Source organism: Trachymyrmex septentrionalis, unplaced genomic scaffold, assembly GCF_001594115.1.
Source record: "Trachymyrmex septentrionalis isolate Tsep2-gDNA-1 unplaced genomic scaffold, Tsep1.0 scaffold20, whole genome shotgun sequence".
NCBI classification, from domain to species: Eukaryota; Metazoa; Arthropoda; class Insecta; order Hymenoptera; family Formicidae; genus Trachymyrmex; species Trachymyrmex septentrionalis.
In genome coordinates, this window is record NW_017305180.1 from 1,967,535 (window position 1) to 1,994,341 (window position 26,807).

General features: G+C 28.4%; 1 protein-coding gene across 1 annotated transcript; it reads right to left on the reverse strand.

Moving 5' to 3' along the window:
• Positions 1–514: 514 nt before the first annotated feature.
• Positions 515–25,521, reverse strand: LOC108747579 (protein HEG). Its single transcript, XM_018485140.1, has 9 exons — positions 24,907–25,521; positions 5,594–5,653; positions 5,154–5,239; positions 4,751–4,846; positions 3,078–3,203; positions 2,241–2,318; positions 1,444–1,517; positions 1,268–1,375; positions 515–704 (listed from the first exon to the last, which is right to left on the reverse strand). Exons 1-9 carry the CDS (start codon positions 25,368–25,370, stop codon positions 567–569), a joined length of 1,230 nt encoding a protein of 409 aa, XP_018340642.1. The 5' UTR covers positions 25,371–25,521; the 3' UTR covers positions 515–566.
• Positions 25,522–26,807: the final 1,286 nt, after the last annotated feature.

The window sequence follows — 26,807 nt, forward strand, 5'->3', positions numbered from 1 at the left end:
ATAACAGAATATAATATAATTAATATAGATTAATATAAGAGACGAATACAAAAATGGAGAATTTTATTTATCTTTTTATTATAAAATCGAGTACAAATAATTAATATTTAAATTTTATTGTACTATTACTATTATTAGCTTGAACAAATATTATATATACTAAATGCTGGCAGTGATATTTTACGACAGAAATAATTCCGCGTAAATCTTACAGCTACTACTAAGTTAGCTCCTTGACACTAAAAGAAACAATATTGCTTTGTAGTTAAAAAATAAAAAATAAAAATTCAGTTTTTAAATATATAGTATTTCCTTGTATATAAACATAGCTCTGATCCAAAAGTATTATTAATAGTTTATATTTATTCCAAAAAAGTAAAAAGTTTGTGAAAAGAATGTTACTGTTATTTACTGTTAAATAAAATAGTAGTAACACTATTTACTATTAATATAATAGTAGGTTACTATTTCGTATTTATTAATATAGTATTACTACTATTATTAACAAATTGTATTGATCATTTTAACAATGCTTTAGTAGCACTAAAAGTTTAACTATCCACGATTTATTGATATCTGCAACGTATTTTTAAACGATTTTCTAATTCCGCGACACGATTCATCAGATGATGTATCTTTCTCATTTCTGTCTCATATTGTCTCATCTTGCTTCTCATATTGTATACTTCTTGTTGCATCAGTTGCTAAAACAAATAATTTCAAAATCCATAAATAATATAAATATTCTCGTTTTACTAATACATCTCAATATAGTGTAATTTAAAATAAAAATTAAAGAAAATAAATTGAAATCGTATTACCGGATTGTAACATTTGTTAACTTTCCTTTAAGATACAAAATTTGAAATAATCTTTCACTAAATCTTTCACTAAATTATTATTAGATCAACTGATAGATTTTGTAAGAAATAGAATGCACAAAAATTGTAATATTAGATTAGAATATCAAGATCATATATGTTTTTTATTTAATGTTGAAAATCTCTTTTTTTATTATTTTAGATGTAAAATATACTAGTCCACACTACTAATAACAGATATATAATAAACATGAAATAATATTTAATACTATTTCTCAGATTAATAGCAAAATAGATCTAAAAAGAAATAAAAAATAAATATACGCATCCTTATACACACTTATCCATGTACTAAATTTTTAATTGGCAGAAAGTATTTGCGAGATCTTTATCATGCACTATATTGAGATACAAAGATGTAATATTTCAATATTTCTTATAAATACCACATTTTCAACGGTTTTCTTCATCTCATTAACACTTTCAATTGCCAATGTAACTTTGGTGTTTATCTCAGAAGCTTCTGTATCTCTCTTTCTGTTTCTGGCTACTTGCTGAAATATGAATATATTTTTTCATCAATGACATAATACATATTAATAATCATTTTTATATAACGTACCTTTTCCAATTTGATCAATCTTTTTAAAATGACTTCGTAATCTTGATCATCATCGCTCACTTCATTTTCTGTATCTGCAATTCAACAATACTGAGTCTATTATTTTATATATTAACTAATTTTTTATAAACTTTTCGTTTTATATGAATTGTATATTACGTTCATAAACATTATAAACAATAGGTTTATTTTTAGCTTTTAATCAATTTCGCAAAATAATGCAACAATTCTAAATTTTAACTTTTAATAATTTTATAAAATAAAAATTTTAATTTTAAACAATTTTAACCTTTTACTGGCAATGTGAAATTTTCGATCATAGCCTATCTATAGCATAGAATCCATAATTGACTGTTAAGATCTACAACAGATTTTTTTGTTCTGAACTATATAAAAATATGAAAAAAAATTTGTATACTTTTGTGAAGTTTTTAAATAAGTTTTTAGTAAAATAGAAACCAATAGTATTTTACTTATACTTTTCTTTACATATTTATATGTAAGAGTTTTGAAAAAATATTGGTTAAAAATATATAACTTTTATATGAGTGAACGAAAAAAATCTTTTTAGACTACAATATTTTAGAGTATATATTTCAGAAAAAAAAATTGTTTGACTTCAAAAAAATAATTTAAGCACGTAAAAATGAAGATTTTTGTGAATAAAACACGAGAAAAAAACCTAAATTTTTTATTTATACGAAGTTTTGTGCGGTGCTGGTCGCTAAAATAAAATAATTGGATCTTTCATGCACATTTAAAAATTAGAGATATTTAAGTTTTTTTGAAAATAATACCGTGAAAAGTTGTCGGATCCTTTGTTGCGGACATATCGATCTCCAAATCGCGTGCTTCAAATGCATTTTCGTCAGTGTCTGTAAAAAAATTAATCTACTTTTAAGAATGTTTTGTCTGAATTATTAGCTAAAAGTATCAGCCAAAAAATCAGCTAAAAATAATCAGTATATCGACTACAGATTTCTATACATAGACTGCCGACTTCGCTGCTATGTTTGAAGATACTGTACATCTACTTATACGTATGTTTAAATTACATACTAATATGTGGTATATTACCTATGAATAATACGCATACATGTGTATAAATTAAATGGGAATAAGGAAGAATAGAGAAATAAGGAATAATCACTTTCATTATATTTTATCAGCTGTTTGGTTATAGAAGTTTGTGATATTAACTAATATTATCCAACAAATTTTTGTTCTGAAAACTGCAAAAAAGCAAAAATTATTTAACTTATAATAGTTTTATACAACGAAATGTTTAATTTTATAGTTTAAGTAAACTAACTTTTGAACAAGTAATTGGATTCAAATGTATTTTTACACGAATATTTATTAGAATGTTACAAGTATATATAAAAAAATTGATTTAATTCGTAATGCTATATAATCTTATTAAACTCATAAATAAATACTACAAAGCTATTTTATTTAAGAATGAAGGCAAATACAAAAATTAAGTAATGAATAAAATAATTGATCAATAAAACATTTTACATAGATTAATAATAGAATATTCTATGAAATTTTTATATTTTTGATAATGCTTTGAGATTCATAAAATTAGTCTTCGAAAATTCAATCTTAAGATTCAAATTTTGCAAACCTACCATTTCTTCGACAAGATTGGCCATCCTCTTGAAGTTGAAATCCGACTCTACAGTGACATCGATATCTACCAGGTAGATTTGTGCAAAGTTGTCCGCATGGTTTTTCTATCACACATTCATCCACATCTGCACACAAAAATAATATTTAATTCATTTTTATAAAATATATTAAAAGCGATATATTATCTTATTAGAAAATAAAAAAACTTTTTTAAGTTATGTGTTATTAAATAGAAAGTAAAAAGTTGTTACTCTGGTTCTGTTCATGATTACATTTCAAGAAAAAGATCTGCGCGCGATTTTTAGAATTAGATATGTATATAAATTCACACAAAAATTTTTTAAGCACTAAGACCTGTTTTGACCAAATATAAAATTTCTTTCTTTCTTTCTAATTTAATTTAGGGGGGATTATTAGCGTTTCAGGATTATGTTGAATCCGAATGTTATCGACTCGCAATTATATCTGGAATAAATTTATTTAATAAAAGAATATAAAATATATTATTTGTAACATCCAAAAATGTATGATCAATCTTAGCTTTCTTTATCGTATTTGATGTATTCATATATATAGTTGTGCTTAAAATTCTTAATATGTTTATAAAATTTCTCTTATTTAATAAAACAATAGAGTTAAATCCATTTTCACTCAAGAAATGTATTAATTTCATTTAGTTTATTAAATTTATTATTTAGTGCATTATTAAGTGCATTAATGTGTGTGAATGCTGTTTATTTTGAATTTAAACGATTAGCCATTTTTAATATAAAAAATTATATCCTTTTTATATAACATTAACATTTTTATACATTTTTTCTTAACGTTTCAATACGAGTAGTTTTACAAAATTACTAGAGATATGTATATAACTAGACACAATTGATCTTAAGTAATGACATATGAGCGAAGTTATTTTATGATTCTCGTTAAAGAGTAAAGAACATTCAATCGATTAGTTGGTTACGAGTGCCTTCTCGTGCCTGGTATCGTTAGACGTAATTAAATCGACGTGGAACGATATATTTCTCGATACTATTACGAGCGCCAAGCTAACTGCAGTACAATACGTATTGCGGTGTCCTACATGTCCTGCATCGGCAGGTTGCAATCACGTTGCACACTCTCAATTAGAATATATTTACAATCGATTTCTTTGCTTTTTTTATCTATATTTATGTTGATAATATTTGATTTTGTTATATAAATACATTATCATACTTAATTTGAGATCATTCATAAACTAAATATTTAAATTAAATGAATATTTTATAAATTTTTTAAATTATGAATTTTCATTAATAAATGTTTTATATTTGATTTATTACACACCCAATCAGAAATAATTAATTGAATTAATATCGATTGATTAGTACTATCGATATCAATAAACGTCAATTTGACTATAATTATTTCTGTTAAAGTATATACAAAACAATGCCATTTATTTTTTACTGTTCAATTATGTGTACGGGCCATAAATACATTATATATAATACTATTTAATATTTAAGATATTAATTATACACATATGATAATGTACATATATAACATCATCTAAATAATGCTATATAATTTATAAGTTATATAATTTTACGTCAGAATTTATAATAATAATATACGCGATCTGAATATTATAATTCTAATTTGTAAATAAAATTAAAATTTATACCTGTTTGACATTGATTACCAGTGAATCCTTTGGGACACGTGCATTTGCTAGGCGATGTGCAAATTCCACCATTCAAACATGGCGCTGGACACGTGGCTGTGAAAAACAGTAGAATTGAAATTAATGAATTCTTATATAATTAAGAAAAAAATACATAGTTGATTCAACAAAAGAGATATATAATGTAGACTGTAGTATAGTATATTTTGTTAATAATTTCAATACAATATTTTTTTAATTATTTATTAATTTAAAATTAGTTTTAAATAATATTTTGTATATTATTAATAAAATCTTGTAATTTATTTCTGTAACATTTGTTTTAAATGTAATTATTCTATAATTATATACGTAGATCTCTTCTAGAAGAAAATTGAAAATTAATTTTATCAAATTTACTTACGTTTATTACAACCAAAACTCAAATGAGTAATTTGTGACCATCCCGGGCAGCAAAAGAAATTGGAAGTCATCTCAGTGTATACTAATCTAATTAAGATATATAGATAAATTCCTTTAATATAAAATACGCAAAATACATATATGCTTGTATTATGCATGTTTAGATTATAAATATTTATATTTTTAGATAGTATCCTGCAAAATACAAACTAACAATAACGTACTATATATATATTATATATAATCAATATTTTTCTATTTAACAATGTAACTGTTATATACAATTATTTGTATTAATGTACATTTACATTGTTGAGTGGGAAATTATAATATTGATGTAACGTTATTATTAATTTATGTTTTGTGGAATTTATTATGAGATAAAATAAATTAATTCATCTGATTTAAAAAGCTTTTAAATTTGCAAAATATATAACATGCCTAATTTGCCTTCCTCGATGATGATGAGAAACTGCGGGAGCTTGCCTACATACTCGTCTCCTGAAATACAAATTATTAATTTTTAATCATTTATATTGTTATTTAAAAAAAAAACTTTTGTTTTAAATTAATTTTTCGATAATTTTATGAATTAAAATTGATTTTATATGTTGAGATATAATTAGCTCATATAAATTTGAATAATAATTGTAAATTACGTAAAAATTGTTTTACAACAACTTGAATCTTATGATTATTATTAGGAGAAAATAAATTAAGATTTATTTACATATTATACTATACACATACATGTTGTAAATAATTTTCTAAGAAAAAGTTTTTAAAAATATCTATTTTTGACCAAACCATTTGGCTAATTTAAACAAAACCATTTTTTAAATAAATATACGTGTGTATATACGTGTGCATATATGTATAATAATTACATATTTATAAAATAAATATTTTATAAGAAATATAAGAAGTAAATAATATATTATACATTCTGATCCATAACAATAATAATAATATTGCTACATTTGAAAGTAAACTGGATGTATATAAAAGACATTGTCGTGGAGATATATTATAGATAAAAATTGTTTATGAATTCTCAAATAATCTTTTCTTTGGATCTTGCATCTCGATTTCAGCTTTGCATTTTGTTATAGCGACTTATGTGACGGAGAAATTGAATCGGCAAGTCGATTATTTCGATAGTCATCGTAAACGATATCCCATGTCGTGTCCCTTCCAGCCAAACTGATCGCTAAAGCGCAGTCATTTGAATCGTAAAATACGCAGAAGACCGGTTAAATCGTAAAATACGAAGGCCGATCGAATATACAGTTGAAATAAGTATATGCGTTGGCGAGATATTACGACTTGTCGTTGCTTGAGCTGGCTCCGGAATTAAGCTTACGCGACAGAACTCAATATGAAAGATTGCATTTCTGATTAAGGACCAGTATTTCGGAAGCAAAAAGAATAATATCATTCTACGACCTGGAAGCAAGATTAAACCTTGATAATATATCGCCAAATCATTTAGCAGAAGTATCGCGACGACATCAAGCACAAATAGCGGAAGACCCTCAACATAAGAAAAAATGAGAAACATATGGCAATCGTATATATAATTGGGCGTCGAAACGAATCGCTCGACAGAACCACTTCGTCATCATCAAGCCATAGAAAACTGCATTTCGCCATGTCGATGTCGTGTTTACTGAAACGCGACAGAACATTTACTGTCGCAACAACGGATACCGAGGACATGGTGGTCCCTATCCACGTTCGTTTCTTGCTCAAGAGGCAATAGGTACGAGGAACGCGATCTATCGCTGAGTAAGTCTGCTTGAAGTGACTGCATAAAGAACTTATACGCGCAAATTCGTTGTCGTTAACTCGTTGTCCGCATAGTTCAATCTCGACCCGTTTTCACAGCATGCAGCATTAAATACGCTCCATCGATTTAAAGTCTTCGCTCATATTATGTTAGGTATATGTTATAAATAAGCGAAAATAGAGATTGCTTGATATTAAACAATAACAAAATCCAACAAGTTAAAAAAGATATGTAAATAAAAGTTAAATGCAAATGCGCAAAACAAAGAGATGTAATATGTTACTTTGTATATACATTACTTTGTGTCTGATATTTATAATCTATTATAATAATCATCTGCGTTAAATATAAAATAATATATTAAGTCCAATTCTGGAAGATAGAATCGCAGTCAATTGAAAAAAAATTAAACAAAAGATTACAAAATTAAAAAATTAAACATACAAAAATAAAAATAAAAACATTTTTACTTATAAGATTTTAATAAATATAATACTTAAGTTAATAACGTAAATTAAAGACAAATGAGAAAGTATTATTAAGTCTTGTGATTTCCGGATGCTAAATAAAGATCTCGGGTTCTTTAACATTAATAGTAGATTCTCTGGGAAAAGCCAAGGCTAGATGCCGAGAATCTGCAAGTGTGCCAGTAAGGACGTTCGTGATCAAATAAAAGAGAAAGGATTAAAAGGATTAGTACAGCAAGTAATCGTCTATTAAGAATGTTCTGGCTGTTTAAATGGCTTGCATGCGATAATTACTTTCACCGTCTTTAAGCTTGCATTTAATTTTCTTTTTGACTGATATATTGATGACATAATGACATAAGTTATTATTGTATTTCCAAATTAATTGAAATAATAAAGAAATAACTCATTCGCAGTAATGTCAGTTTACATTACTTGCATTGTATTAATTTCTATTTAACATTAAGAAATTTGAAGAAGAAATCTTAATTTAAACATTTAACTTAAACTAAATTTTAATTTCCTTATATATAAATTAAGATATTAATAAAAAGTAACAAAAATCAGATATTGAAATGTTAAAAACAAATTATATCAAAGCACTGTTTTTATAAAAAAATATTTCAACTTCAAATTTTTTAAAGGACCTGTATTAAATTAGTAAAACATTTCGTTTATTATTAATTCTATTTATTAATAAGATTACAATATAATATATTGAAAAAAATTTAATGAAACTCCATACAGAAACTTTTTTTACATGTATAAAATGCGTTCGAGGAAATGCTATTAGCGTTATTTATGTCATTCTATCTTTATTACTTGTTACATATAAAATAAAGGTAGCATAACACAAATAACATTTCTCCGAATTCACAATGTCATATAAAGAGATCTAATGAAATTATATGGCACGCTTCATGGAAACAAAGATTATCTTTCAACTTTTTATTATTGTTAAAATTATGCTGTTTTTATGATAAGTAGAATATTAGAACTTGCTGTATAATGCTTTTTTAAGTATAAGTACATAAATCACTTATATGCTGTATGCTATGTTCTTTATTCAAAAAAAAATTTCGCGAAATGCATCTCACAACGGGGGTTCAGTTCAGATACGGTTCGGGGGACACTCATGTGGGAATACAAGCTGTTGCTCTGACAAGTTTGTTTCGTGCATCGGTAGACTCTGATAAGATTTCTTCTTTTTTTTCTTTCTTTTCGTGACGGACGTTTTGACAAACATAAAAACGAAATCGTAACGAGAGCATATCTCGCGGCGATAAGAATTGTCGGAGATTTACGACTGATGTGATTTATAACAAGAAATTTTAGTTTTTCACATACAATATTTCTCATCTCATCGACTGAGACATTTATACGTTAATCAGTTATCGGACTAGTTTTGTACAGTACGGTTAAGGGTTAGTACTTCAAAATGACTACATTGACCAAAGTGATTACATTGATTTTAAATGTTATTTAATAAAGAAAATATTTATTACAAATTGATAAACTCGTTATATAGAAGGTTTTAGAACTCTGTTACTTAGAATGTAATTCCTAATTATTTCTTCTACGTTGATATAAAATAATAAAAATGAGAAAATAATCAGGAAGAGAAATCAGCATCGCTTCTCAATAAAATTAACTGTTCATAGAAAATGAACTGTTCATTTAAATTCGTATAAATTAATATCATATTTATACAAAATTATATCTTATGTATCTCATATACAACATAATACATATGACATGCATCTTACATACGATATTATTAAAAAATCAGTTATATTTGATTAAAGTTGTAGTTACGCTAAATAATTTTAATGTGGCGTACTTGACAATATTATTAGATTAAAAAGAATTGAATATATTTTGAAAAAAGCGCATAATAAAATCTCACGTCGTATGTATAACATCCAGGCGCTATCGCGTGATTCGATTCACAATGTTCCGGCCGAAGGGTGATAAATCCAGGATGAATTACATGCATTAGATAGTTGCATGTTTAGTGTACGGCTCTCTTAAGCGCTTCCGAAATCTTCGCGACGATCTCGAATTCACGGTTCCCATTTCTAACAGCGCCACGTAGCCCTTAACGTGACGTCGTGTTATCACGGTCGTTTGTTACGTTCCTACGTTCATCTGTTGCACGTAGATTTTCACCGACGATGACGACGACCTGTTTCCTTTATCGTCTTTGCAAGCCTTAACGAGCTGCATGCCTTCTTCGCAACATTTTTGTAACTACGTTTTAAATCTATGTATCACCAAGGGCAAGTGCACAAATGTTTCTTCATCAAACTTATCACTATCGATTCTATAAAGAAAAACATACAACATTTCAGGCGATTTAACGAGCAATAGAGATTATTTGGCTCAGTTTTTTTTCATTCAATTTCACTTGCTAAATCCAAAAATTATAGTCAAAATTGTTTTAGCATCCGGAAAAAATTTTATCAATGGTTGATTTTATGACTTTGTTGAGTGATATCTGCACAAATTTACTTCAATCTGTTTTTATTAAAATTGTGATTCTTACACTTATACTATAAAATAAAAAAACTTCGTAGAGAAGAGTTATTATTGTAAAGTGTTTATGAAATAATATTAATCAATTAATGGATCCTAAAAATTATTATTTAAAATATTCTTTTACCAGAAATTTCGGATGACTTTATAGTTACGATTGTATAATTTTATATATTTTTTTATATTTCGATGTTTGATCTAAGTTCTTATTCTTTCTCATCAAGTCTTAGGATGTGAAACTGAATGAAAAAAAACTGAATCGAACGATTTCTGCGTGTTTAAATCATCTGAAGTGCATACTTCCCTTTATGCATCTCATAATTCATATCAGATTTATTAATCCAATAAATTAAAGCTATATGACACTTGAGTTCGAGTGCTTGTGAGTTTGGTTATATAAATATTTTAATATTCTTTCTCTCCTTTCTCTCTCTCTCTCTCTCTCTTTCTCTTTCTGTATTTCTCTCTCTCTATTTCTCTGCTATCAGTGTAACATGTTATAATAAAATTATAAATTTTTGTAAATAATTATGAATTTCATGTGGCTTATGCATATTGTTCATTTAAAACTTACAAATATTGTTTCTACATAAATTAGTTCTCTAATAAGTAAATAAAGTTTAGCAGAAAATTAATAAGAAATAATTTGATTCAATTTTGTAAAATAAAAATATAAGCAGAATTATTTGACATAATTAAATTTTTGAAACATTAACTCGTAATTAATAGTTTTGTTGTGCATTTTCATTAACTAAATTTAGATTGCGTAAAATTAATAGTAAATTAAATACAAAAAATATAATTTATATATTTATGACATCCATTAATTTTTATTATTCATATCTTATTTTTTCATAGTTTTTCTAACTACTATTAATTAAATTCATTTTAAATATTTAAATAATTACATTTTCACAAGAAGCCATTATCTAATAAATAAAATCTAATACTTTTTAATTGTAAATGAAAGCTCACGATGTCGATATACATTATTTCCAAAAGTTATTCAATAAATTAATAACAATTCCTAACAGAATAATGTACAGATTTTTGTAGAAATACATGACATGCCATGTTGGTTAGTGGCAATAAATACCAGTTTTTTATTGCCTGATCTCACAAATATTAATCCTACCGTTTCCTTTTTTTCTCATGCACCACCCATCGCAGTATTATCTGGAAGCGCGCCTTATAGTTCCCACCTTTGTGCAGTCTGTCGTAAATCACGCAATTTAACGAGATCAGTTTAACAAGATCAAAGATGGTCCCTTTCCGGAATTAAACATAAAAATTAAATTAAAATTATGGCTATATTCTGTCATGTGATGAATATTATTCTATTATTCCATCACATTATTAATATTACGATTATTACTTATTATTATTATTGTTACATCTCTTGTATCCATTAAATGCATATGACAAATTATAAATTGTTGTATTTATTTATCATATGTTTATCATTATTGTATTGATAACTCATATGAAATAACTAAGAAAATATAAAAAATGCAATTGCAATATTCATTTATAAAATGAAAGAATTAATATACACTAATTTATTATATTTTAATAAATATGGATTAGATATTATTTTATTACTGATTTATATATTATATATTGTTTTATTTATATGTTATTTTTTCGTATTAATAAATTTATGATCAAATTTTACATTATTCATTTTATAAGCAATTCTTAAATTAAACTTCAAGTTCAATGATTGCATCAAAAGCAATTTTGTCTCAATTTGTGATTAATAGTCAAATTTATCACACAAGTGATCAAGTCATGAATTATAAATTACAAATAATTTGAGATTTAGAGGCAGATCAGAACATTGATTCAATCGAACCAATGAAAGGGCAGACAAAGCTATCGATTGTAATTACCGGCAGTATAACGATCATTTGTTTTACGAGCAGTTTGCATGCAAAACACGTGGAATCTCAACTGGCTTTTTTGTGAGGCGGAACAAAGAAACTGGAGAGTTGAAGTGCCACTCGTGTGTCCGGACAGCAATTTGTTTTTAAGATTTTCCAATGACTACCTCGGCCATCGACTACTGTTTTACAAGTAGAACTTAATTGATCATGCGCAGTCCTGGGACACTTAGTGACATCTTATTTTTTCAAGTAGATTCAAAATGCCACTCGCGTCAGTTAATGAAGAACTTTCGGTGTAAAATTTAACTTAGGAAACAAAATATTAAAAAAAATATCTGAAAGAAGAAAAAGGAAAATATAAAAAGACTAAATAATTATTATTATTTAATCGCACTGATAATTATATTTCGTAAATGTATTTATATTAAGGTTGCAAAGAAACTTTCTAAATTTACTTTAGTGTTTGATATAATATGTTTTATTATATCTATCAATTATTTTTAAAAGCAAGTTTTGTTAATTTTTGAATAATAATAACAAATTAATTATTATATAATAATTATTCTATTTTATTATCATAAAAAATTCTATTTAAAAATATATTCCTACTAATTACATATTAAACATTATCTTTAAGAGTTATTATTATTTTTGTTTTTTATAAAAATGTAGTTATTTAAATTATCGTTCTAACGAAATTTAATGAACGCGCGAAAGCAACGCATGTAACGACTTCTCGATGCACACCAGTGAGAGATTATACGAGCTACTTGAAAATTACGATGTATCTTATTTCAGGATTCGAGGCTTGAACGCTATAACGCACCTATGTATTGCGCGTTTCAATTACGAGACTCGATAACACCTCTTGGCGGTAACTTCATCTTCGCACAGCTGCATCCATATAACTTATCACAAAAGTGCCGCTGTTATTTTTAAGACGATCGAATGGGTTCCATATACTCCTAAAATATTTTCTTTCTGAAATATATCACGACGTCGCTACATAATACGTATAAAATTGCGAGCCTTCTGGATTAGATAAAAAGATCTCCTTCCGTAAATATTTTCCGAGCTATTATTCTTCATGTGATATTATTATAACACCAATATGAAAAGCAAGGACTTTATTTCATCGTAAAGATATTTTTTTTTTAGAATGCATCTTGGATATCTTTCTTTTATACCTATATTTTATATAATATGCAAAAGCAAACAAAATAACAATTAGGAATATTTTTTCTAAACTTTAAAGAATATAGAATAAATGAATTAATTAAAAATTGAACAACAATATACATATATGTACTATTATTATATTTTTTGTATACGAAGCTTGATTGCTTGTACGAAGCAAAATCTCCTATGGAGGAATTTTTGAAAAAAAATTTTTTTTAATATTTTCTTGCACAACTTTCTTGTACAAGCAAGATTTTATAGAAAAAGGAAAATGTTCAAACATTTATCTGAAAATTCTATCTCAAAAGATATTTTTTAAATAATAACTTAAAAAGTGTTTATATACATTCGTTGTTAAAAAGATATTTTCTCGGCATTGAAACTTTCAGAACATTGACACTTTTATCGTTACTGACTACGTATGGCCATGCCATACTGTATCCAAGAAAAAGGGATGTGAACGAACGATGTATAAACAATCCGACACTGCAAATCGATGTATGTATACGCTAACGAGAGTCGGTCGTCGATCCTCGGATCTTGCCAAGGCGGCTTGCAGTGATTCATGCCCGCTAATTTCAGACCTACGCGTTAAAGAATTGCTTACATGAATCTTTTTTTAGGACCGTCCCTTTCTGCGTCGTTCATTGCAATATAATCGGTTCGACAATAGCAACTGATAATATTTACGTAATTTACTTGAACTTTAAAGGTACATAAATATTTTTATTACTCGGATAATATACAAATATTTATTATTACATTCTGTAATTTATACATTTTATATTAGAAAAATTTTATATAATAGAAAAAGAAAAAAAAAGAGAAAAAGGATTATTTATTTGTTATAAAATAGATACGTGAAAAAAAAAGAAAAGATGTAAAAATTATAAAATAAAGTAAGTAAAGAATAAAGTAAAATTAACAAAATAATGAAATAATAAAATAAATTTCAAAATAATAAATTTATTTTGTGATTTATTATAGGAAATATTTCGCCATCAAAATTCAAAACAGGCATTATAACATTTAATTAAATTTATTAAAACTTTGCATGTAATGGTCTCAACAAATTTAACTGTTCGAAAAATTCAACTCTTGGAAAAATTCTGATTGTGCTTATGGACTTATTTGACGTCGCCTCGATGCCCTCAGTATTTTCATAAACAAAGAAATTACCGGTTTGTGCCATCCAGTTCATATTTGCGAAAGAGGCGAATCGCCGCTCGTTCATTTAGAGATTGCATCTTGCGCGTCGAAAGCTGTTCCCTCGGCGGAATGCGCAACGATGCAACGGGAGCCGCGGGCAGGCAGCGCAAAACTTCCAAATTACAAAATTGCTTGATGATGGGTTATCCAGGTTGCCGCTCAGGTGAAGTAATTATGCTCCTACGCGGTGCCAATAAGACGCACAGCGTCTTTCATTACTGCCTCTTCGCTTCGTTTTCTTCTTCTTTCTCAGTGATGTGGCGCACGACGTATCTTGTCATTTAAATTTTGAACGAACATGGAATATAAGACATTTCTCATTAACTTTTAAAATGTCATACTAATTAGATTGTCCATAGATGCAGTTATTTCCCATTATTCTATCTTCGTAGTCATGTAATCTTCAGAGTGAAAGTTCTATCGATATGTTTCATAATCAAAAATTTCTAAATGGTGGATATTAATTTAACTTTATTAATAATAACTATTCTTACGAAACATTTGGCAATTTTTTTTTAAACGTTTTGAGTTATGTATAGCTTTGTACATTCATTTATTTATTTATTAATAATAATAAAAAAACACAAAATAGAATGTTTAAATTGTCATTAACAAATATAATTAAAGGGAAGAAAATAAAATAATACAATTATCAAATTTGATTAAATAATAGTAATTGTCCGAATCATTCACAGTTCGCGTGAAGCGGAAGCATTTAATTTTACCGAATATATGATTTTATGGATATCTTGACCTGGAATTTCATTGCATCCCAATCATTGTTTCCGATGAATCGAGAACCAGTTCCCGTTCAACGGCAGTTCATTTCGACCATTCCAACAACAAACGTTGGCAATTTGTCAGCAGAAAAAACAACTTTGACTTCCTTGCATTTCCATATGCGGAATCGCCCAGCTTGCTCATTTTCTTCAGTGGATGCAGTTTACGTTCCCGGACGCCATTTGCCTCCTGCCGTACGCTCCTCCATAAACTTCGTAGTTGTCTATTAATTCTGTTGTAGCTCGATTTCACTCGTTGGACTAGGTTGAGCAACGTACGATGTTGCAAAGCGTGAACTTTCAAAGCAATAAGTCAATCGCGAACAATATTACACAACTACAATGCAAGATATCGTTTGATTGACGTCGCTTGTGAACTACGAGATCTTCAATCTTATCTTGATTCTGATGATTAAAGATTTCATACCGCTATTTCCATCTAATCGAGTAAAATGAATGCATGTGAACGATTAAACCACGTGTACTACGATAAAACTTCAATATCTTTGCACGTCTTTTCAAGTTAACGTTAATTATCGTCTCTCTTTTACATCTAACGTTAAATTTATTGATTACTGGCATAAGTTTAAAATTAGTCGTGATACAAAAACATCTTTTTATAAGAAATAAGAGTTCAATTGCAAAATCTCTTTTTGCATCGGTTATTTTCTTTTGTCTTTTTTATTTTTAGAGCGGTACTTTCAAACAATAGATATAAATTAAATATCCAAACAAAAACAGACCACTAACCGCAAAATATTCCTGCATTTATCCATGCAAATTCATAGCGCATGCGTCAGCGCACGTGTACTTATACCTGTGCCTCACGCCTTATCCACCCATTCTCTTCTCTCGCTTTTGACCTTTTCACCCCTCGCGTCCGCTGCCCACAGATAAAAGTTCATGTTAATGGATTTACATGAAGCCGCTATCATCGAACGTGGCGGAATCAAGCTGCAAGCATTTACTTCGATCGTTCAGCCCTCAATTTTTTCTATGACTTAAAAAAGTATGATACAGCATACTCTATTGTACTTTTATTTAATAAATGTAAATAAAACATTACATAACGTTCGTAATTATTACTTCTTAAATTTATTTACTGAATTAAATCTATTTTATTTATTATATATGTTTATTAAATAATATCAATTAAACATTGTATTTTTATTTTCACTTGCTCCATTATAAAGTAAGCAATTTAATAACGTTTTAAAAAACAATTATAAATAAATAATTGTAACAATTATAAATAAAAAATAAATAGTTTTATAAAACAATTATAAATAAAATAAACATACTAAATGAGCGATGTAATTGTATTGAATAAAATACATAAATGAGAAAATTACAATTAATAAAAATTATAATTAATAACAATTTTTTTAATACCTTAATATTTTTTATAACTTTTTCATAAATGTTTGCAACAGTTATACATAACTTATCAATATCATTCTCTGTTTTTCGTTATCGTTTGATTACTCTCTTTGTTTGTTAATTGATTAAGATCAGTATTGAAACTTGCCCGCGACTGTCAGGAGACTGATGGATCATTTTGCTAGCAATACGATTCAATGTTGAGCGCTTGCACGTACACCGAAATTGTACGTCTTCTCTTGATCCAGTGTACGATCGATGGTCGCGGCCTTCGCACGAGATGTAGGAATTATAAGGTCATGGGTCGGAAAATACATACATAAGCACACATGGAGCATGTGAAGATTCTGTTTGAAGTTCTGAAACTTTTGGAAAGCACTCAACGATGTCGGGAATATTGATTTTCGTTAACTTTTCGGTAATTAATAGATTCTAGATGTTCTACGTACATAGTTGTTCTAATAATGAATTTAATCGTTGCTATTGAATTTAGAACTAGTTGAATTTTCCAAAAATAAATATCTCTCAAAAAATACTGAAATGTAGAGTCCAAGTCTATCAAACTGTTTTCTTCTATGTGTTCTCTTTTACTTTCTTTACAATTTTTGGATTTTTCGTTAATAAAAGTATTGAGAAAGATCATCATAAGACGTGTATTATAAGTTTTTAATTCTCATCATTAAATATCTTTAATTATTTCTCAAATTACATATCTATAATATTATAAATAAAGTAAAAATCATTTAAACTGAAGTATAAATTTAATAGAATTGCTTATAAGACATCAAATTTTTTAAAAATATTTAGTTTAATTAATATTTTGATATTAAAAAAATCGATTTTTGGTTCCATTATTATGCAAAATATTCCGTTTATTTTTTAATTATTTAAAAAATGTCTTGAGAAATTGACTAAATTGGCATGTGACGAATTCAGAAGGTGCGCTTGTGCATGTCTTCAGGGTTGAATGATCGGCGTTGATATGTTTATCTTGCGGGTTATACCGGTTAGTAAAAAGAGAGAAGGAGAGAATAAGATGTAAGTGTGCAAAAGAAATGCTCTATTTGCAGCCGTGGAATTTTAGTATATTTTGCTTCTTTTATTCGCTGGAATTTGGTCGTTGTTACAAAAATAAAGTTTTTGCAAAAATGGAGAATAAATAAATAAGTTTTTTTGCGCGAATATATTAGTAAGGTAATACAAGAAAGATTTACGCGAATGTAATTTAAAAATTGCTTGATAGTTAACTACTGGTTAATAACAAACTAATTAGTAAAAAAAACGTATTTATCACTCAATAAACTAACTGACGTATTTGTCGTCATTTTGACATGTTATATTGACATCTTTAACGTAAAATAAAATCAAATAACGTAAATCTGCTGGAAAGTTACAAAAAAAGTTACAAAAAAACATAGAATATATGTATACTATAGATACAATAAAATAAATTATATTTAATATGAAAAAATCTGTTAAAATCTTTTCAGCAATTAGCTTCATAGAAAAAAATAAATAATTAAGTTAAAATACATTGCAAATGTTTGATAGATGATAAAAATAATTAAATCAGCGATATCAGTATTGTAATATTTTTACATATATAATAGTATATATATATATTACCACACAGTTTGCACTTAGCAGTTTATTATCAGTGCACTATGAAGATGCAGTTGGTATTTCTTGCGTTCTCTATGAAATTTTGACGAAACATTATAAAACAACAAACTACAAAGTATTACATTTTCATTTAAAATAATGATTTATTACATATACTCCGAATGAAAATAAAATTAATATGTTTCTATGAACCTATAATATACATACAAATGCCACATACGCATCATATATAATTATATATAGAACTATTGAAACTATCGTAAATAAATTATACTAAAAGATAAGCATTATATAAATTTGTTATTGGCTGTGTTAAATAATACGTTAGTAATATTAGTATTTAAAAAATTTTTTTTGTCTGCAACAAGATGTATGATATAGATATTAATAGGTAACTCAATATATTAACTCCAATATTAGATGGATAACTTAAAAATTCATTCACGGTTATTTGCGCATTAAAAGCAACTTTTCAATAGCCAGATTTAACAAAGAGGTCTAAAGCCTAATAAATTCGGGGCCACCGTAATTTCATCTATATTTAGATTTAATAGGATTTCTGGGGATGCGTTACTAACTGATTGCCTAACAGCTTCACTTAAAACTCCAAATGTGTAATATTTGGCTGTAGTTAATAAAATCAATATTTTTGACGTAACGTTACATAAAAAATCATATTTAAAATATTAAACACTTGAAAAAAGGATACATAACGCGAATGTATAAATGCATTTATAGCAATATTGGTACAAATGTATATATTACGTACAATAAATTACGTTCAAAATGTAGTTATTATAATGTGTTATCTTGATTGTAGATAGGATTTGGAAAAACTATTTAAATGAAAAAACATCAATTCCGTCAAAATTTAATATTATTTTATCAGAATATGTTTATTGTTTGAGTAATGTTGGCGCGTGTGCTGACATTGCCATGTTTGCGTTAAAATGAATCATTTTCGTGAATGTACATTTCCACTCGCGCATTTTGCTTTTCTTCACATCTCGTGTGAAATAGCGGAAGTCTGCGTTTCGAAGAAAGAAAAAATAAATGAATGAAGAAAAGCAAATAACTAGCTACTTTCCTTCGGATGTGAACATTCGTTAATTAATCATTCTTATTTTGAGCGAGTAATGAAACACAAAGTGTGCGCGATAAAAAATAAAGCATCTCTGAGTAAATTGCAAAATTTGTATATTCTAATGAGCTCTTCATCTCGAAACGACAAAGAAGTAAAAAAGTTTTTACGCGCGCTATTTATGATAAATCTATTAAAAAATTAAATAAACAAAAATTGAAGGTATTAAAATATCAAGCACAAAAACATTTTGCATTTATTGTATAATTACAAAGAAATTATCTACAAAATTCAATATTGTATGTACAATATATTATAATTATTTCTATTTTATAAACGGGTTCATAAACGGGTTCATGTTAATAACGTATCTGCTATACTTAAGTTTGATTTAGTTAAATCGCGATGCGATAACTTCACATATGACATCGAGAAATGGCTACTAACGTTTCCGATGGGGATGATGGAACGCACGTTTATAGTTCTCGAGAACACATTACATCAACGAATGACACCTGTCTCTTTATGACCTCGTCGCTCATCGATCAGCCATCGATGTTGAGTTCTAAGCGATAAGCAATAGCAATGCTGGGCAGTGAAACGTGTCTATAAGAATGACATTGTAGGATGGTTATCTGGAGTACTCGGAACGGCTTGAATATTCATTATTCGCATTTTTTTCATTCGATGTTCATCGATCATTTGATGTCGCAAACGAAGTAACATAAATGATCGAGACAGAAGGTGGCCATGCACAATAAGGAATGCCATGGTCCATACTTCCTTGCATATCTCGAACAATACGTATGTGCAACAATAGCCATTAATTATGAAGAGAAACATAGTGCAGTTTAATAATCGTATCGTACCCATTAAATCATTTTAAACTCTGAATTAACGTCTTAATTCAAAGAAAAATTGATTTGCATTATTAACACATTTGAAATGCATTAATAACATGGCATCTTTCAAATTTTTAACTTTAGACTTAAAACTTTTGTACATATACAGGGTGTTTGTTAAATAAGGTCGGAGGTCGGAGGAGCCTTATTGGAGGTATAGAATGGGTCAAGGAGAACAAAAAAGTTTTATATCATTTTGCAATTTTCGCAATAGTTAACAAGATATTAATTACTAAAAATAGCCGAATATTGGTCTTTAATCATTTTTTTCTCAAATACTATCAACTTTAGAAAAACTGTAAGAGACAAAAATTGTTTATTTTCTTCTCATAAAGGTCTGAGAATTTTTTCAGAATTTTTTAATACCGTATTTTTTCATGATAATAAAAATAAGAAAATGCAGTACTAGAAAGTTAATAAAAAATTCTGAAAAAATTCTTAGAGTTCTATGAGAAGAAAATAATCAATTTTTATCTCTTATAGTTTTTTGTAAATTAATAGTATTTGAAAAAAAAATTATAGAAGACCAATATTTAGCCATTTTTAGTAATTAATATCTTGTTAACTACTGCGAAAATTATAAAATTATAAGACTTTTTTGTTCCCCTTGATTCATTCTACACCCTCAATGCGGCTCCTTACTTAACAGATATCCTATATAAATCGTTTATTATTGTTTATACCATTTTTAGATGTCCTCAACAACATTCTGAACTCAAAATTGCGAGAACTCATTGTGTGCTAATATCACATTAAATTTTCCAACGGTTTTAAACCGATAGATTGCATTTTAAGTGTTATGATTGTCGCGTTAATGGATTTAAATCAATGACACGATTCGGCGCATCGACTCGGCCACATCGTTGAGAAATCTTCCGCGCGAGGTGCATGATGATAAGGAGAGAGAGAGAGAGAGAGAGAGAGAGAGAGAGAGAGAGAGAGAGAGAGAAAGAGAAAGAAAAGGTGCACGCACACTGGTATCCTTGGACAGGTTTACAAGATTTTTAGCCTGAAGCACGCATCTGGGCAACCTGATCGCACGACTCGCAAGGTTAGACGAACATCGAATCATTGCACTCAGACTAAATAGTAACTAAATATTACACATCCATCTGCATATACGTGCCTTGAGAATATTAACATATCTAGTATATGGACAGCATAATATTTCACAGTGTAGGACTTGTGTGCTATATATTGTAAAATATTATACATAAAAGAGATTCTTGCTTGCAAACTAAGCAGAAAGATGAAGTAAAATAATAAATATTAGAACTGATAATTATTAATGTACTTTTAATGTAAATATAGGTCTCATATTAATAATATAAAACTGATATTTATATTAAATATCGTTATATTATATTTTATTGACAGAGAGAATGAGAGAGAGAGAGAGAGAGAGAGAGAGAGAGAGAGAGAGAGAGAGAGAACTAAAGAGTTAATTATATTATGTTGTATATTGTGTTGTAAAGATAGCGCTTGAAGCAAAATCGGATAATATTTTATTCTAATGTGTGTGTGTGTGTGTGTGTGTGTGTGTGTGTGTGTGTGGCGCGCGCGCGCGCGTGTGAATATGTGTATAATTATGACAATAAACAGTTCGTGACAAAAGATGAAGAGAATAAAAAAACGAGTGATGAAATCACTGTGCAATAATATTGACTGATACAGACGCCGGTTTGTTCTTTCCCTGATGTTTATACTGCCATAAGCTCTTTTTGCTACGCCTGGCGTGAACGCCCGCAAGGCTTATGACGGGCAATCATTGATTCATGCTGGGAAGTGGAATGATCTCGTGGGGCTGTCAGAAGGTGATAAAAGTTACGCAGTATGGTGATTTCCTCTTAATGGTCGCTTCAAGAAATCGAGTGTAGGATGGGACTGTAAGGTGAGAATGAGAATATCTGATGCTGCTTGTTCCAAGAAAATACTATCTTCGTTGAGAAATTTACTTAATCACACACAACACACACACAACACACAACACACACACAACACACAACACACACACAACACACACACACACACACACACACACACACACACACACACACATAATAACTGCTATATTATAAAAAGGTACACAGATTTACAAATTGATTAACAAAAATTTTGTTAATACAATTGCATATTTTTTTATTTTAATAAGCTATGTTTATTAAAATATTATAATTAATGATAATAAAAAATAATTTATTAATATTTGTAAATTATGTGGATAATAAATTGTTGCCTTTATATAAATGAATAATTTGTTATAAATTAATTTGTTATAAAAATGTATTTGAGTTATATATTGTATATCTATAAATATTATTAAATATATATAATAGCTATATATGAAACAAAGAGATTATAGGAATCACAGTGCAGAACACAATGCGCAATTATGATAATAAATTATGATAAAAATTATGATAAAAATTATGATAAAAAAATTTTAATTAGTGACATATAGTTAAAGCCATTTATATACAGGGTGATTTTTAGAAAATTATTCATTTATATGGTAGACTGGACACACTGAGTAAAAAAGTCTTAATAAACATAGATCAAAAATTCAATCTAAAATATAAATAATTTTGTATGTTAATACCATGTAGAAGCCAATAAGTTAGTATTATAACTAACTTATTGGCTTCCATATATCGTGTGAGACATGAAGATTTATTTCAGTGTTTCAAATTGCGTTTAAAATATTCTGATTTAATTTCCACATACATTTTATAATGAAAAATTTCACGAGGAAATCAATAAATTAACATCAACCATTACAATTAAATAGACATTATGGGAAATCAATTCATCGGATCTGTAATTCTGTCAAATAGGCTATCAGTGCTACTTATCTCAATTTTTGTCTTTTCATGTCATATGCAACACGTAGAAGAAATCAATTATGATACTAATAAATAAAATTGTTAATATCTCAGAAACGGTTGAGCTTTCAAATATTCACTAAGGCTTTTTTACTTAGTATCTGTATTATTTATCATATAATATCTACTCTCTCTCTCTCTTATGAATGCTGAATGGTGTTTTTAATACTATATATGTATATATGAGCAATACATTTTGAAGTGTTAAATAAAAATTTTGAATTTTTTGCTAAACTTTAATATAATTCTATTTTTTGCTAAATTTTAATATATAATTATAATATAATTATAATTGAATTGATTAATTTATTGAACTTGTTACTGTAATTAATTTAACATGAAATTTTTATAAGTAATCGAGAATAGTTCTATTTTTAAAGTTAGATATTTTTGTGCAGAAAATTTTGCGAAAACTAAGTTTTACGACTGCGTCTATTAATCAAATTAATTGACATCTTGGAGTTTCAAGTCCGGATAATAGAAAGTACCATTTATCCAGATATTTTTAATCCACGTATGCACGCATACGTATGTTGAAAGCCATTGCATGTGCGCAAAGATTCGCCGTCGTGCACGGACAATCCCAATAATTGTATGCGACAGAGGAACGCGGTACATGCGAGATAATTAATCGGTCGATTAATTAAACGGCTCGCGGCTTGTCTTTGAACGACGGTACGTCCGCGCCGGCCTTATTCCGTCGACCGTCGCGTTCGATCGTACATCATCGTACGGACGCGGTGCGTCGTTCATTGCTCGTAAATATAGTAATTCAGCGACACACATTAGCGGCACCCGTATATTTACGCGTCGCGGTTCATTCACTTCCATTTACGTGCCTTCCGTGATGCGACGAGTAATCGCGCCTGAATATATTCCGCGAGCTTGAATTATTCGACCCTCACGGATATGCAAATATCGAATCATCTATTTTTCTCGAACCTTGCTTCCGTATGTCAGTGTTTTCGTTAATCTTTGAACTAGCAAAATAGTTTTCTTGATTGTGTGTAAAGCAGTCTATATCGTTTTAATCAAAGTTAAATTTGGTATTCTTAACATATGTTTATCATAGAGATACATAAAGATATTTTATATTGTTAAATTATACTCTTTAATTCCATTGTAAAAAATAAATACTAAAGTGTCTACAACATATTATACATAACACACATAATTTTTTTATTTAAAGAAGGACTTTTATTTACCAAATCCGTATCGGTTTAATCTTGATATATAAATACCTCTTATAGGTATGTCACATATACATATGTATATTTTTACATATCTAGATAATTTTTTTTTTCTGTATTTGCTTTATAAATAAATTTCTTTTTATTTACAACAGAATTATATCTCACAATCAATCTAGTGCATTTTTATGCACTTTATTTCTGAAAAATGTAACTTAAATGATATATCTTAATTTAAAGCCCTTGCAATGAGTTTATTCTAAATAATGCCTAGCATTCTATCTTAATCCGTAATATGCACGATAATTTTCCAATCCTTTTCTAGACAACACGTATGTTTAAAAATAAGAAATTTTAAAGACGTCTTAAAGATATTTCTTTTAAAGACATCTTAAAGACATTCTTAAGTCTTGTATCCCGATTTGGACTTTTTGTTGTTTGAGTTTCTGTACACGATGAGTCGTTCGTGTTCTGAATTAATTTTTATCACTTTTACAAATGTACAAAATTATTAAGTGATTCTTATATATATTCTAACAATTAATTTTAAAAAGTATTTGTAAGGTTGTATATAAAAAAGATATATGTATAAATGTTACAATTAATTACTTGGTGTATCTAGTATTTAAAAAAAAAAGAAATGCACATGACACATTTGATCCAATCATTCATACTAAGGGTTAAATTTGATGAGTCATAATCTAATTTTAAATAAAGCTATTTGAAATTTGGACATTCTCTAGATCCCGATGTATTTGTTACAAAAGATTGATTATCTTGTATCACATTTTCATAAATTTCCAATCTTATATTCTAAATCGTATATTCTAAATAAGTTTATCTAATACTTACCCTGAATGATGTCTGGTGTACGTGGGGACAGTTGTGCTAATCAGCTGAAAGCCTTGCGTGCTCATCTCCTTTGGTTGATGCCGATGATTACCGTGATAACCCGCGTACGCTATTGCCCTGGTACCACCATTCTCCGCCATCGCCACAGCACCATTGAACTTTTGTTCTAATATCCGCTGTTCTATATGCCTCGATGCCGAATTTATCTGTTGTGATGATCTTGTCGTGGAAATCTGTGGCCGCAGCGTCCACGGATTTTTCATAGTAGTAGTAGTAGTTGTCTCTTGGACAATGCGTTCGTCATCAAGGTGATGCTTAGCATGGGGTAATCTATCGTGATACCAAACTGGCAAAACTGTTTTGTGACTGCGCAAGAGTACTCGATGATGATCCTCCGATGATGATAGAACAGAGGAGGTCGCGGCTGCAATAAGCAGGCTCTCCAGCAGTATCTTCAGAGTCATCGTTCGGCTCTTCAAAAACTAATGATGATTGCGCAATGTTCTGACAACAACTGTACGAGCCGTCACATCCTCAACGGCCACGGTGGACGCGTTAAGTTCGCGACAGGCTCGACGGATATCCGGTGTAAGATCCTCCACGGGCAGCTGAGAACACTACTGAGAGCACTACCGAACGAGACGCACGGAGCAGGGCCCACGTGCTTCAGGCTTCAGCTGCACCAACCCCACCATGAATCTCTTTTTCTCTGTCTCGTTCCTCCCTGTGTTTCCCTCTTTTCCCCGTTGCTGCATTTACTCGCCACATTCGCTTGTGGCCCGGTCTGCCCGGATTCTCTTTTCTTCCTTTCTCCTTTCCATTCTCATACTGTAGTGACTGTCTGTTCTCCTGATACTCTACCAGATCCTTCGGTAACCACCTACGTATCCTTCCGCGACGATTTAACCGTACACGTGGAGAACCGCGTTCCTCTCGCAATTGCTATCTTTACGAGGTATAACACTGTTCCGGACAAAGTTCTTGCTCCAACTACGAAGGTATTGCGGTTAAAAAACGGATATGGGATAACATATATATGACTTACATGCGGCTTGCAAATTTCATCATTGTTGGAACAAAGGTTCAAATGATTAATAGGGGTGAAGCAAACGTATGAGAATATTGGTATCTTCAGTTGTAAAACACATTCTTTAGAAAAGAAGGAAAGATATTGATTATAATTTCACGTTATTTAGAAATCTTGTATTTAAATCTGTAGATAAATACTTATCAAATTCTACAATAAAAAGAAACACGTATGAGAGACATTATTAATCAAAGAATTAACAGAGTTAATATTATAAATTCTTCAAATACTAATATTATAATAAAGAAACAAACAATTTTTGTAAATAATTTTAATAAATAAAATTTTTATTTAATAAAACTACAAAGAAGGCCACAACGGCAAAAAGATATTTAAAAAGTTAAAATGCAAAATCAAAAAATTAGGCTAATAATGAATTGAAAATTAAATATTTATTAAGATAAAATATAAAATGCGTGATAATAATACGAATAAAATTATTTTGTGAATTATTGTTAAATATTTAATGATATAGCTTATGATCAATTGCCTATGCATAATTTATATGTTATCTTTATATTACTTATGTTAGAGCCTCAATAAGATAAAACAAAGTAAATCGCATAAATAAAATAAAAGAATAAATTAGTAAACTAATATTTGACTGACATATAAAATATAGAAATAATAAATATTAGATAATAAATATAAAAAAATAAATATTAGATAATATATAAATATAAAAAGATATTTTTGTTAGAAAAGATATTTTTTATCTTCTCAATAACCAAATAACATAGTTTTCAAAATTTTTTAAATTATATTGAATTCTGAATTTTCAGTCAAAGATTTTAAATTTAACTATAAAGATAAA